This window comes from Ovis aries, chromosome 7 (assembly GCF_016772045.2).
Source record: "Ovis aries strain OAR_USU_Benz2616 breed Rambouillet chromosome 7, ARS-UI_Ramb_v3.0, whole genome shotgun sequence".
Lineage (NCBI taxonomy): Eukaryota > Metazoa > Chordata > Mammalia > Artiodactyla > Bovidae > Ovis > Ovis aries.
Genome location: NC_056060.1, coordinates 57,032,924 through 57,048,119, shown reverse-complemented (window position 1 = coordinate 57,048,119; position 15,196 = coordinate 57,032,924). Strand labels below are relative to the sequence as shown.

At 37.1% G+C, this 15,196-nt stretch overlaps 1 protein-coding gene across 7 annotated transcripts in view; it reads right to left on the bottom strand.

The window, feature by feature from the left end:
* Positions 1-15,196, bottom strand: part of DMXL2 (Dmx like 2) — a 172,827-nt gene that overhangs the window by 19,697 nt on the left and 137,934 nt on the right. For all 7 annotated transcript variants that reach the window (XM_004010612.6, XM_004010611.6, XM_042252462.2 and 4 more), the window contains 6 exons: positions 14,029-15,110; positions 13,436-13,627; positions 10,229-10,305; positions 8,600-8,727; positions 5,446-5,694; positions 1,554-1,732 (listed from right to left, as the gene is read on the bottom strand). In XM_004010612.6, coding sequence (XP_004010661.1) covers positions 1,554-1,732; positions 5,446-5,694; positions 8,600-8,727; positions 10,229-10,305; positions 13,436-13,627; positions 14,029-15,110 — 1,907 coding nt within the window. The remainder of the gene's footprint in view (positions 1-1,553; positions 1,733-5,445; positions 5,695-8,599; positions 8,728-10,228; positions 10,306-13,435; positions 13,628-14,028; positions 15,111-15,196) is intronic.

The window sequence follows — 15,196 nt, the reverse complement described above, 5'->3', positions numbered from 1 at the left end:
AAATAGTTGGATACTTGATGAGGAAATTTAACTTGCTTCCAAAATTATAAAAATATCAGCTTTATAAAATGTATCTATTCATGGAGGTACTTTCTCTCATTTGGCATCAAAATGTAAAATGTTTACACAGGATAACTGCAGTGGATTAAAATATTCAATACATAAAACATGTTTAAATCCATAATAACAAAAGTCACTTGCTTCCTCTGAAGGATGCCAGAGAATCAACTCATCACTTTGAAAACTGGTACAAAAAGCAAAGAATAAAGCATTTATCCTGTATTTCTCTTTCAAAATGCACTTCAGGTTAACCAAATAGGATGAATAAGGAAGTATTTCAGCAAATAAATAAAACTCTCCAAATTTATGATAATGGATTCAGGCAAAGATCATCAATTAACATCCCAAAAAAGAATGTATCCTGGTGGAAATACACAAAACCACCTAAGAAGAAATCCTGTACTCCCTTTTTCTACCTAATCATGGTGGAATGTGATAATGTCTCTAAATTTAACTCTCACTTTACAGAGAAACAGAAAATCAGAGGAATATGGTCAAAAGACCAAACACGGGGATGCCATCAGCAAGCCACTGAAAATTTTTAAATGACAAATTCTGGGGCAAAAAAAGGGGCAGGGGTAAATTTAACAAAGTGAGGTGGGGTAGAACCTACAGATTAAAAGAGACTTAAGACATATCAACCAACTGTAATATATGAATCACTCTGGATCCTGATTTAACAAACCAACTGTTCAAAAACATTTAAGGTATAATGGGGGGAAATGTGAACATTCTCTGGATACTTGATAGTAAAGAACCGTGTGTGAGTGTATGTGTATGTAAATGGGAGTGTTTATGTGTGCGTCTGTGTGAGACAGAGATAATGCTCGTGTGTTACTGGTTCAAAACACTTCTGTTTAAAAAATACATAATGAAATATTTATGAATGGAATTTCAGGTCTGGATTTGCTCCCAAACAATCTTGGGAGTGGGAAGAATTATAATGCAACAGAGGTAAAGAAGGAAACCTGTCAATAGAATGTGAAGTGCTCAAAACACCAAGTGCGGAAAAGCACACACCCAGCACTGTACAAAATGGGACTATGTAGGATCTAGTCACCATGAGTATTCTGATCCCCAGAGAAGTTCCCTCTGCTTTGGAGAAACAGATATGTCATGGGGCCTCATGAAACCCATGGTCTAATGAAACTCTCAAATATCCATCCACCTTCTCCTGCTCTAATTTCATGCTGACCAAGGTAACTACTGACAATCAGAAGGGATGTTAGATGGTAGATACAAGTATTCCAGTCCCTAGAAAAGGATGCTGCTGATTATGTTAGTAAACTGAGTTCTAGTTTATACTTAGGTCCCATATGATTTTAATTTGTCTCAACCATATCAAGTGTCTGATCATTTCTGAATGATTATTCAGCTTCTGGAGTTGAGAGATGAAATGTCTAAACTATGGTGATTCAACCCAGAAGCTGCCCCATCATTCCTATGTGATGCAAACAGACACACATACAGAATGCATTCCTCAGGCCCCTTACCTTTGCAACAAAATAATCCCACATACTAAGTTCAGGAGGAATAAACTTTTCTTTGTAAGATGGTCTTTCTGCAGGCACAGGTGGTGGGGTAGTGTCCTTTACAGGTCTTCCAGGGACCAGCATTCGCATGTTAAACCTCCTACGGTGTTTATCTATGTCTTCAGAAGGAACAGGAGGTGCTGAATTTAAAGACAGGAAAAAAAAAATCCCATTATTTTCCATTATTAATTCAAAGAGTTGACCTTTCTTTTCAGCCTTGAAAAGAACATTCTTGCCATGTTTTTAGTTTTCACTAAATTACCTGTATCTGTGCGTGTAAACTTTTCTAGTCACTGCATCAGTTTTTAAGCAATCATGACAGAGACACAGACGAGGATAGACTATAAAAGATTAACTTGCAATGAAGCAGCCTATGTGCCATTAATAGACAGAATAAGGATTCAAGCAATTCTATATACAACGTATCAAATAAATGATGTATATTCAACAAGTAGTAAGGAGAGCACATGAGGGATTATTTCTGGATATGCTGTTCAAGGAAGGGTCACTGAATGAATATGCAGGATACAAAGCATGTCTTAAAAGAAAAGCACAGGCTCAATGTGAAAAGAGGAAATTAACACCAGAAACAAATGATCAATGGCTTGGCTAAATGAGGAATAATTTTCTTTTGCTAGACAGGTGGTCAGGGAAGGGAGTAACAAGGATACTCTGGAGTTAGGCATGGACTAGCCTGTGGATAGAAAGCTGGGAGCTCATCCTGTGGGCCATTCTCATGAAGGCATCTTGAATGAGGCACATGATGAGATAAAATCTGCACGATCAATGAGGATGGTATGGCCTGAACTAGCACAGTGGGTGGTAAAGACTGAAAGGAAGGTTTAGATGTGAGAAATACATAAAAGGAATATCAAAAGAATTCAGGACTAATTGGATATGAGATATCCATGAAGTCAGCCTGGTCCTCTCCTGAGGCTCCCTGTCACAGAAAATAATAATTTTATCTCTCTTTGATGAACATGACCACTTTTCACTCTGTCTATCACTAGGCTATACCACTTTTATCTCTTTCTAATTGAGGTGGAATTTACATAAAATTAACCATTTTACAATGTACAGTTCAGTGGTCTTTAGTACATTCATACTGTTGTGCAACCAATATCCCTATCTAGCTGCAAAGTGTTCTCACCATACCAAATGAAAACCCCACACTAATCAAACAATCACTCCCCATTCCTCCCTCCCCCTAGCCCATGGCAACCACCAATATGCTTTCTGTCTCTACGGATTTACCTATTCTGAATATTTCATATAAATGGAAGCATGCACTGTGTGACCTTTTGGGTCCGGCTTCTTAAACTAAGCATCGTATTTTTAAGGTTCATGCTGGTTACAGCATGTGTTAATATTCACTCTTTTTTATGCTGGATTACGTTCCATTGTACCTATACACCACATTTTGTTTATCCATTCACTCTTGATGGTAACCCACAACTATCTTTCTTTTGGGAGAAGACTTTATTTTTCTTTTTAATTTTTACAACGTTGTGTTGGTTTCAGCCACACAACAACGCAAATCAGCCATAATTATACATACATCCCCTCCCTCGCCTCCCTCTCCTCCCCCTGTCCCATCCCTCCAGGTCGTCACAGAGCACCAGAGTGGGCTCCCTATACTACACAGCAACTTCTCACCAGCTGTCCATCTTACACCTGATGGTGTACGTATGGTGACGTTCCTTTCTCCATTTGCTCCACGCTCCCCTCCCCCACTGTGTCCACAAGTCCATTCTCTACATCTGCATCTCCACTCCTTCCCTGGAAACAGGTTCATTGGTAGCATTTTTCTAGATTCCATACGTATGTGTTAATATACCATATTTGTTTTTCTCTTTCTGACTTACTTCACTATGTATAATAGGCTCTAGGTTCATCCACCTCACTGGAACTGATTCAAATTGGTTCTTCACAATTATCTTTTAAGTGGCTATTGCCACAGCCTCCCACATGGGCTCCCTACTTTTATTCTTTCACACAGACTATTTTCCACACAGCAATTAGAGTGGGTCTTTTGAACATCTAAATCAGATTACATCACTCTTCTGCTTAAAATCCTCTAGTAGTTTCCTATCTTCCTTTAGAATAACAGTGATAATAAATGACCCATGAAGCCTCCAGTTGCTTATCTCATCTCTGACCACACTCCCTGGCTCGGGATAGCCATCTGGCCTATACAACGGTTCCTGGAAAAAGTCAAATTAGTCCAACCTCATGACTTTTGCGCTCACTTCTCCATCTGCCTGAAATGCTCTGGCCCCAGATATCTGCACAATCTGATCCCTGACTTCCCTAGGACCCTAATCAAATGTCATCTATTCAGAAATGTGTCTTCTGACCACCCTAACTAAACTCTTCCCACCCTCTTTCCCCTCATCATTCTCTGTCTACTCACTCTGTTGTATTTTTGTTGTAGTTCTTACCATACCTGAAATACTAGCATTTGTTAATTGTGTGTTTACCTCTCCTAGGTGTAAGCTTCATGAAGGTATGGAGTTCTCTGTTTTGTTCACCATACCCCAAAGGCCTGGCATATGGCAGGTGTAAGTGAATGTAAACATGAATATGTCCTCAGAAGTTTAAGCATGATGATTTGACGAGTGAATTACCATGAAACAATAACAGTAAACTCAGGAAGAGAAAAGAAGTGATTTGGGAGGAAAACTTTTAAATTTACAGTGGATTACAACTGGATAGGAAGATGGAGACGGGTCATATCCATATATAACAGGAGTGGAGACATGGGAGTCAGCAAAATCACCTCCCTTACTTTGATTTACATGGGAACTTATTCATTTGATTCCATCTTGGGCACCAAGGACACAGGTTAGAACCTGTGCCTTTAGCTAGTGGCTCTCTGGGCCACTATCTCATCATCTGTAACATGACCATTTCTATGGATGAATTAAGACAGGCAATTTCTGTGTTACAGCACCAAGGTGGAAAACGTTCCCATGGCATCGGTCTATATCTTACCATCCTACCATCTTAAAAAGTGGACTAAAAATGTATTCTCATCCATAAGAAAAAAAAAAGAGCACAGAAAATGGAATTCAAAAACCATGTGCATGACTGGAACAGCCTGAGTATGACCATGAGCTTAATCTGAAGCTAACTGCTGGTATACTCTGTAAGAACTATGAGGATTTATCTAAATCTTCTCTACTTAAAAACTTTTTTTGAAACTTTTAAAAAATAAGTGTGATATCTTAAAATAAAAGCTGAGAAAAGGAAGTGGGTTGCAAAAAAAATAATTCTCAATTAATATTTCTACCTTTTAAACAAACACTGCTAAAGAAAGTTCTAAAGCTTACTATTTCATAGTTAAGAAATCTTTAACTTTTCATGCTATGTTACAGATAACACCCTTGATGCTTTTACTTACTGCAATTAACAAACCCTGAGTGTTTTTCTTATGCATGCCTAGATATCATGGCAATGAGTTCAGACCTAACTCAACTGTGTGCAGTACGGAAAGTCCAAAAATCTTAGCCCAGTTATTTATGATAATGACCAAAACTTATTAAGAAAGCTTTTATAAACTCAAAATCACCATGATAAACTATAAAAAATAAAAATTATCCTTTTCCATGACCTCATTCCTCAACACTGTTTCCTCACTTAACTTTACCTTTTCTTTTTTATTCTTTTCAAATTTATCAAAAAATGTTAAACTGAAACTGTACTCTTTATTCTGAGATTATTATTCTAAGAGTGATTATACATTAAACATCACTGATTTTCAAAACAAAAATTCTCAAAACATTTTAAAAAATCTTTAAGAAACTATTTATACTTATATATAATATACTTATTGTTATCAAATTTACCTTACCTGAAATATTTTCAGATTGTCTTTGAGGCTTCACAACAAGTTTCACACCTCCTCCAAAAACAGCAGCCCACATTCGGTTATTTAATGGGTGAGCTGCAAGTCGAAACAATTCATTGGAAGAATTTGTGGCAAGAGCATGTATCAATAAACTCAAGTACACAGCGACAACAGCTTCACACAACAAAATATTCAATTTTGGTTGGTCTTCATCTTGGGCTGAACTCAAGAGATTAATAAGTGAACTCACACCTGTAAGGGTATATAATATTAAAAGAAGTGTATCAGCATAAAGCTCCAGAAGGGAAACAAATCCAAATCTGCAATTAAACCACAATTATGTATCTATATTATACTATATATATAGTATCAATATACACACATGGATATATATATATATATATATGTGTGTGTGTGTGTGTGTGTGTGTATATATCTCCACAGTTTTAGTCCACTTATGCATGCAGGCTCAGTTGCTTCAGTCGTGTCCAACTCTGCGACCCTATGAACTGTAACCCACCAGGTTCCTCTGTCCATGGCATTTACCAGGCAAGAATACTGGAGTGGGTTCCCATTTCCTTCTCCAGGGGATCTTCCCAACCCAGGGATTGAACCCAGATCTCTTACATCTCCTGTAAAGCAGGAGATTCTGGGTTCAATTGCAGAGTCAGGAAGATCCCCTGGAGAAGAAAATGGCAAACCACTTGAGTATTCTTGTCTGGAAAATCCCATGGACAGAGGAGACTGGCGGGCTATAGTCCACGGGGTCACAAGAGTTGGACTCGACTTAGTGACTAAATCACAGTCCATAGTTTGAACAAAATAAATGACAGAAATGGCTTATAACCTACAGAATAAAACAAGAATCCATTCATCCACACTAAAGTAATAAATGACTGAATAAACAAAAAGAAAAGAAAGCTCTTCCTTACAGCACAATTTCAACTAATAGGTAGAAGGAAGCATGGAATTAGAAAATCACCACTGAGTCATCTCCACAGTTATATTTGATTCAGGCAGGAGTCATCACTGAACATTATAATTAGCAGGTAAAAGTATGACATTTTACACAATCCTCAAACACTCTCTTCAAAAGATACTTATGAATTGCAAAGGAGAATAATTTTACAAAGGAGAAATCTGGCAGAAACGACCACACGAAGTGGTCAGAGTTAATGGCACCAGTGCTGGGACCAAAGTGGCATCATGCGCCTCTTGCTATTTTGCACTGAGAAAGGTACAATCTCTCTTCATAACCTGAATCTAATATTAACATCAGAAAAACCCAAACATAAGAACATTCTAAAAAATAATTGGCTAGTACTCTTTCAAAGTGTCAAAGTCATGAGAGACAAAGAAAGGAGGACTGCATATTGGAGGAGATTCATGAGACAATACAACTAAGAATACAACATGGAAGACCTCAGCGAGATGACAGGTGAAACTGCCAAAGAAAAAAACCTATAGGTTAGACAACAGTATTGTATCAATATTAAGATGCTGAATTTCCTAACATATCCTGAATTTTCATAACAATGTTAAGTTTAATAAGAGAATGCCTATTTTTCAGTTCAGTTCAGTTCAGTTGCTCAGTCGTTTCTGACTCTCTGTGACCTCATGAATCACAACACGCCAGGCCTCCCTGTCCATTACCAACTCCCAGAGTTCACTCAAACTCATGTCCATCGAGTCGGTGATGCCATCCAGTCATCTCATCTTCCGTCATCCCCTTCTCCTCCTGCCCCCAACCCCTCCCAGCATCAGGGTCTTTTCCAATGAGTCAACTCTCCACATGAGGTGGCCAAAGTATTGGAGTTTCAGCTTCAGCATCAGTCCTTCCAATGAACACTCAGGACTGATCTCCTTTAGGATGGACTGGTTGGACCTCCTTGCAATCCAAGGGACTCACAAGAGTCTTCTCCAACACCACAGTTCAAAAGCATCAATTCTTCTGCACTCAGCTTTCTTCACAGTCCAACTCTCACATCCATACATAACCACTGGAAAAGCCATAGCCTTGATTAGACGGACCTTTGTTGGCAAAGTAATATCTCTGCTTTTTAATATGCTATCGAGGTTGGTCATAACTTTCCCTCCAAGGAGTAAGCGTCTTTTAATTTCATGGCTGCAATCACCATCTGCAGTGATTTTGGAGTCCAAAAAAATAAAGTCTGACACTGTTTCCACTGTTTCCGCATCTATTTCCCATGAAGTGATGGGGCCAGATGCCTATTTTTAGGAAAGATAAACTGATATGTGTAAAGGGGCATCATGTCTGCAACTTATCCTCAAATATTTCAGAAAAAAGTATACATATATCCACACAGACACACAATACGTGAGGGAGAGAGGAGGAATGAAGGGTAAGGCAAGTATGGTAAAATGTCTACGCTGGGAAATTTGGGTGAAGATTATACAAAAATTCTTTGTGCCATTTTTGAAACTTCTACAAGTTTGAAATTACTTCAATAAAAAGTCTAAACAACAATGTTTTGAGAGACTTATGTATAAAAGAATTTTAAATACACACTCTGAGTCTGTCACTTTCTCTACTGCCCCTCTTTACAAAGATCATTAACTTGTAATCACAGATATAGATTATGATTAGAAATTTATAAAACTACAGTAAAACTTAAATGACATGGCAAATGAGGAAAGGATGTTGAGAGCAGAGGTTTGAAATAACTGATACTGAGAGTGAGAAAGAACTAACCAGAGGAAAAGGACTGGCAGACACCATGACCTATGTGTCACAGGTCCTGTCCTACATATATACCGACACTCTTGAGAATGACTATATTCTGATACATCTGTGAAAAAACCTGTGTGATATTGGCTCTCTAAGACTCTAACTCAGGATGTCTAAGGATAAGAAACACAATTGTGCTCACCCTTGGGAAAGATGTTAAACCTTGCTTTTTTATGCTGGTCAGCACAGCTGGTTTTTGAAGCCTTAACTTTCTGAATCTTCAGACAACATTACAGTACTTAAGAATTCCTAATCCATGGCAGAAAATATCATCAAAAACAAACAAATAAAAAGTGATTCACCAAACCCACAAACAACAACAATCAGGGAACCAGTCAGTAGGTTTGTAAAAAGGAATTTCCAAATAGAAAATATAAACAAAAATAAGAACAGCGCTCGAGTTCTCACCGGGCCATTGAGCAGGAGAAGAATTTGGTGTTGCATGTTCTTCAATGCTTTCTGTCCTTAGTCTTCGACGATCACTTAAAAGAAGGCCTTGATAAGCCATTCCTGTAAACTGGTTTCCTTCTGTTTGACTGCCAAACCAAAGAAAATTCCATTATTTATCGTCCACAGAGCTAATAAGCAAGTATACCTTAAATACACTTTTTAAATAACTGTAGCAAAAACAAAACTCTTAAAACTGAATTCAATGTTCCAATAATAACTTATTTCAGAAAGTTTAATTAGTTATAAATATTTATTGATAGTTTTTTAAAACAAAATACCAAATGTTCTATTTGGGCAGATGACATTTAGTCTTTAAAACCTTTCCCAAATGCCACTTAAAACTTAAAAATCTTTTCCATATTCACTTATTTGTATTCTAAAAGTCTGCTGTAAGGAGATTACTGTTGGTACCAGGAATATCAGAAACTTTCAGCAACTATTTTCTTGTATTCTTAGTCCTGCCAAGTTGTGCAAGCTCAATTCTGAATTAAAAGGTCAACTAAAATCTGCAGGAAACTATTTTAGAAAAACCAAATCCTAAAGTCAAATATGCCCAAATATTTACTTTCCTCATCTTTATGGAGTGGGGGAAATATAAAAGAAGAAAATAAATCTTACTTCTCAGAGAGTCAATCACAGCCTAAGAACTAGAAAAGATATATTTAAACAAAATGTATTTGGATTCTCATCTGGCACCATTTTAAGCAGTGACTGATATCAAACAAAATGTCTTTGATCATTAAGGTGATCACTGTCAACTAAATAAACTCTTTTTCTTATTTACACTTCCTAGTTTTGAGAGTTCACTTAGACCTGGCCTTACTAGGCTAACATCAGAGTTAGGCCATTTTGAGAGTTAACTCCTTATGCAATAACAGTCTTCCCACAAGAGGCTGCTGAATTTATAAGAAAAAAAATCTAGATAAATGTTTAATATACATTTAATGTGATTCTATTTATAGTACAAACTTTTCATTTATTAACATAATTCATTTAAGTCTAGGTCATCTTTCTGACTGATACAATTTCTTACTACTTATATTGCCCTGGTCATTAAAATATAAAGGATACACTGATGAAGGCAATTAGACATTTAACAAAATTTCAAACCATTATATCACTTGATAAAAGTTGATATCACTTTTAAAGACTGATACCAAAATAGGTAAGTAAAATTGATTTTAATAATTTCAATGCTAGGAATGTACTTTATCATTTTTCAAAATTTTTCCTCTTCCAACTGAAAAGCAAACAAACAGGAACTGATCTAATGCCAAAGGAATAGTTCCTAAGGGAGAAAAAAATTAGAAAACTTCATATTATAAATTACGTTGGATAATGGATACTTTTTTTGCAAACAAAAAGAAGATGGTGATGATAATTTTCCTTTACTATTTGTCATTTTCTATTTGTCTCTGTTGTTACTAGGTGATTGCTAAACAATTATTTTCTCATTCTCATAAAGTACACACGGTGGTCATACTCCAGGATTTTTCCATCCCTTGGAAGCAGAACCTTAATATAACTGTGGTACAGTTTAATGTTTTTGCTGTATAAATACTATTTGGGTGATTTTTTTTTTTTTACCTGTAGCTATGACTGTCACATAATGCTTGGTAAATTGATGCAGAAAGTGATGCTGCTAATGAATGAAGTGTGTGCACCTAAAACCAAAACAGCCACAATTACATTTCGTACTGATATTTCTACAAACAGTAGTAGGTTAAAGATCAGAAAATACCCAAGAAACTAGCAATATCATAAATAAGACTAGATCCTACATGAGACTACTAACTCTGCCTTAAAGCTTCTAAAATAACACTCCCCTAATTTAATATACATTCTTACAACAAAGTTGATTTATACACATATTCATCAAATATTTGTTATTTGTGAGCCTGCTGTTTTGCAGGCCTTGAGCAAAGTCTCACATTGCTGAGACTGTCCTAGCCTGCTAATGAATAGCTTAAATAGTAATACTAAAAAAAAAAAAACAGAACCAAAATTAGCAGATAATTTTCAGAGCTTTTATTTAAACTTGCCTTATGAAGTTCCTCTTGATGAAACTGAAGAACTGATCTTATCAATAAGAATGAATTAAATGTTTAGAAAATGTATCAATCACTGTGTGAAATGGTTAATTTTCCAGAAAGCAAGACATCCACTTAAAAGTAATGCAGTCTGAAATTTTTAAATTTTGATAGTTTAAAAAATTATCAATATAATATAAAAACCTACAATGCCACGCTGAATCAACACTTTGACTCATACAATCAAAATCTGAAGGGATCTTAGAAATAGTTTCATACTTTTTCAAAGCTTATCCAAATTTTCAGGAACTAGAAATGTTAACTTAGACTAAATTAAATGCTAACTTAATTATGAGCATTGAATGAATTTTCTACTTTTCCATATTCACCTAACAAATAATTTAAGTAATCTCAACAGAGGCTTCCCCAGGTAGTGCTAGTGGTAAAGATCATGCCTGACAATGCAGGAGATGAAAGAGACATGGGTTCAATCCCCAGGTCAGGAAGATCCCCTGGAGGAGGGCATGGCAACCCACTCCAGTGTTCTTGTCTGCAAAATCCCATTGACAGAGGAGCCTGGTCCACAGAGTCGCAAAGAGTTGGACACACCTGAAGCGACTTAGCATGCATGCAATAAGATGACATGACCAGCAAAGCTTGGGTTCTTCAGAAACACACACTACCAGAGACTGAATGTGCATTTCATACAAAAAAAATTTTAAAGAAAAAATGCTGGGGAACTGAACTAACATCAGCCACTGGAACTGGAAAAAGCACAGGCTAAGACAGAGTCTGAGTGAACTCCGGGAGATGGTGATGGACAGGGAGGCCTGGCGTGCTGCGATTCATGGGGTCGCAAAGAGTTGGACACGACTGAGCGACTGAACTGAACTGAACTGAACACAGAGGAAGTTTGATCAACTCTCCAGATCCTGCCATACTCCCTAGGGTTTCTTAGCATCTGCCTGCTTTTACATTTTCAGCATCGGATATAGTTTTAATTTGGGGTAGTTAATTCTATATATTGTCACCCTGCTTATTTACTTATATGCAGAGTACATCATGAGAAATGCTGGGCTGGATGAAGCACAAGCTGAAATCAAGATTGCAGGGAGAAATATCAATAACCTCAGATATGCAGATGACACCACCCTTATGGCAGAAAGTGAAGAACTAAAGAGCCTCTTGATGAAAGTGAAAGAGGAGAATGAAAAAGTTGGCTTAAAGCTCAACATTCAGAAAACTAAAATCATGGCATCCAGTCCCATCACTTCATGGCAAGTAGGTAGGGAAACAGTGGAAACTGGCTGACATTATTGTTTTGGGCTCCAAAATCACTGCAGATGGTGACTGCAGCTATGAAACAAAAAGACGCTTACTCCTTGGAAGGAAAGTTATGAGCAACCTAGACAGCATACAAAAACCAGAGACATCACTTTGCCAACAAAGGTCCGTCTAGTCAAGGCTATGGTTTTCCTGTGGTCATGTATGGATGTGAGAGTTGGACTATAAAGAAAGCTGAGCACCAAAGAATTGATGCTTTTGAACTGTGGTGTTAGAGAAGACTCTGGAGAGTCCCTTGGACTGCAAGGAGATCCAACCAATCCATCCTATAAGAGATCAGTCCTAAGTGTTCAATGGAAGTACTGACGTTGAAGCTGAAACTCCAAAACTGTTGCCACTTGATGTGAAGAGCTGACTCATTTGAAAAGACCCTGATGCTGGGAAAGACTGAAGTCAGGAGGCGAAGAGGATGACAGAGGATGAGATGGTTGGATGGCATCACTGACTCCATGGAGATGAGTTCGACTAAACTCCGGGAGTTGGTGATAGACAGGGAGGCCTTGTATGCTGTCGTCCATGGGGTCGCAAAGAGTCGGACACAACTGAGCAACTGAACTGAATTCTGTCCATATTCTCATTACCCTGAACTACTGCAGTTTCCAACAAAACAAAATCCTCAGGCAGATAGCAATGAGACTACTTTCGCTGGGACCACTTCTAATCAGTCATGGTTTTCCCTAAGATACTTCCTGAACTTACATTTTCATAATATCCCAGCATGTAAGGAACAGTTATAAATATTTCTACATAATGATTCATTTAAATGAGATGGGGATCTAAAGGAAAATGTGTTAAGAATACTTTTTAGAAAATGAATTAATTTCTACCAAAAAAGTATCTGCCTGTCTTAAAGGAAGACAGTAACTTTTCCACAAGTAAGAAGAAACTATTATATTAGATTCAGGTGTACAGCATAGTGGTTCAATATGTTTATAGATAATTCTAAAATAATGGCTATATTTTCCTGTGCTATATCTTTGTTGCTTAAATTATTTTATACTAAGTATTTTACACTTAATTGTTTATATCTCTTAACTCCCTACCCCTAACGTGCCCCCATACATATATGCACACTTTGTTAACCACTGTTTGTTTTCTATGTCTGTGAGTCCATTTCTATTTTGTTACATAGTCATTTTTTTTTGATTCCACACATAAGTGATAACATACAGTATTTGTCCTTCTATCTGACTTATTTTACTTAGCATAATATTCCATCCAGTGTGGCAAATGGCAGAATTTCAAGAATGCTTACTTTCAAATTACATTCATTGGACAAACAGTCTTGAACTGATCAGACTCAGAAGGCAGCAAATAAGAATACTTTAAATATTTCTTCTAAGTTCAAACCAGAAGAGAAGTATAACTTATTTACCTTCTCAGTGTGCACAATACCAAATGATCATAAACTTTACATTACCTTCACATCTTCAATACTGGGATGAGGTGGCGTTTTCATCTGAACAATAGTATAGAGTATATCATGGATGTGATTATTTAAGTACAATACAGGATTAGCTATGACTGTTTTTGTTGAAGCAATACTTGCTGAAAGCAGAGGTAGAGTGGTAGGCAGTGGTAGTGGAGACTGGAGCTGCTTCACTGTAGTTTCCTGTGAGTGACAGTAGGTTATTTTTTCCAAAGTGGTTAAAATGCCAAGGAGAAAAAAAACAATTAAAAGTTATATGATTAAAACACTGGCAGTAAACATGAGTAAAAGCAATATGTTAATGTACTTGCTCATTCTACAAAAACTGGCATACTAGGTACTATGCGCGATGCAAAAGGTATAGAGATGAGTCTGACACACTGTGCTCTCAAGCTTTTAGCCTACTTCTATTTATCAAAACTTTTGTCTAAAAATATGTATGCACAGTGTAAATATCTGCTTCTATGAATAGAGGAGCTGATCATGTTAAAATTAACTGGTAGAAAGAGCTTTAAAACTCTAAGCGAAAGAGTTACTGAAATTATTAAAATAACCAAGATTGAGAACAAATGTAAGGTGGATACCTGCTGTGATTCTTGTAGCAAGAATTTGAGCTCCATTCGTACTGAGGCCAGACCACCACCTTGGGCTCCATGGAGGCTACAGTAACTAAGAAACACTCGAAGGAGGTCTTGGTTCTTGTGCAGCCATGACTTCCGTCTTTCCGCGTGCTCTCGTTTAGCCTGGAGTCTCCGCCTTTCTATCTGGTGTCGCTCATAGGAGCCAATATCTGGTTTGTCCACCTTCTCTTCCTGATCTAGAAGATCACTCTCTCCTTTGGGATACATTTTACTGGCATATTCTTTAATAACCGACTCATGATTACATATTTCATGCAAGGCAGCAATCTCCTTTTCAAGCCAGTTGTAGAGCTGAAATCTGAGTTTTCCTCCATCTACTTCATAACCGGTAGCCAATGTTCTTAGTTCAGTCATAAGGATCTTTAAACAAGCTCTGAATTTTAGTTGTTCAGCAATCACATCAACTTCAGTATCACCTTCAAGATGATCCTCTTCCTGAGGGGTCAATAACACATTAGGGTCTGGAGTTTTCTGATCTTCTTGTCTATCCTTTTTCCTGACATCTGTACTTTTCATTACTAAACCAATAGCATCTTCTTCTTCTTCTTCTAAGGCACTATCATGCTCTTCACCCCAATCAAGAGTAAGAGGTTCCTCTTCTATTCTTACGACTGGCTGACTCCAGTCAATCTGTGATGAAGTGACATTTGACCAATCAGTGCCAAAACTTCTATCACTGTCACTCAGAGTTTTTGATTCTGAAGGTACATCATCCATCTTTTTAGAAATGAAGTCAGGCTGATCTTTTTTTGAGGGTAAGGCAGACACTTTGGTAACTTTTGGAATTTTGGAGAGTACCTCCAAGGCTAAAACAGGGCATCCAACCTTAAAATGAGCATTGGCTGTAGTAAAGAATAATTTTCTTTCTATGAGGTTAATTTTATCAACAAAGTTCTTCTCAGTTTTGAGACCTACAGTTGCCAAAGTTCCTTCAGGGGAGACAAGGTTTCTTCGAATAAGCAAAGGATGAGTTCGAAGGTAGTTGTAGAAACTAAACACCACTGGGTTACAAGACTTGATGATAACTACAGAAATCAAACAGAGACAATTGCAAGGTATGATGTTAATTTGTAATTATGTTACAAAAGAATAAAGTGTGTCAGCATTTCCT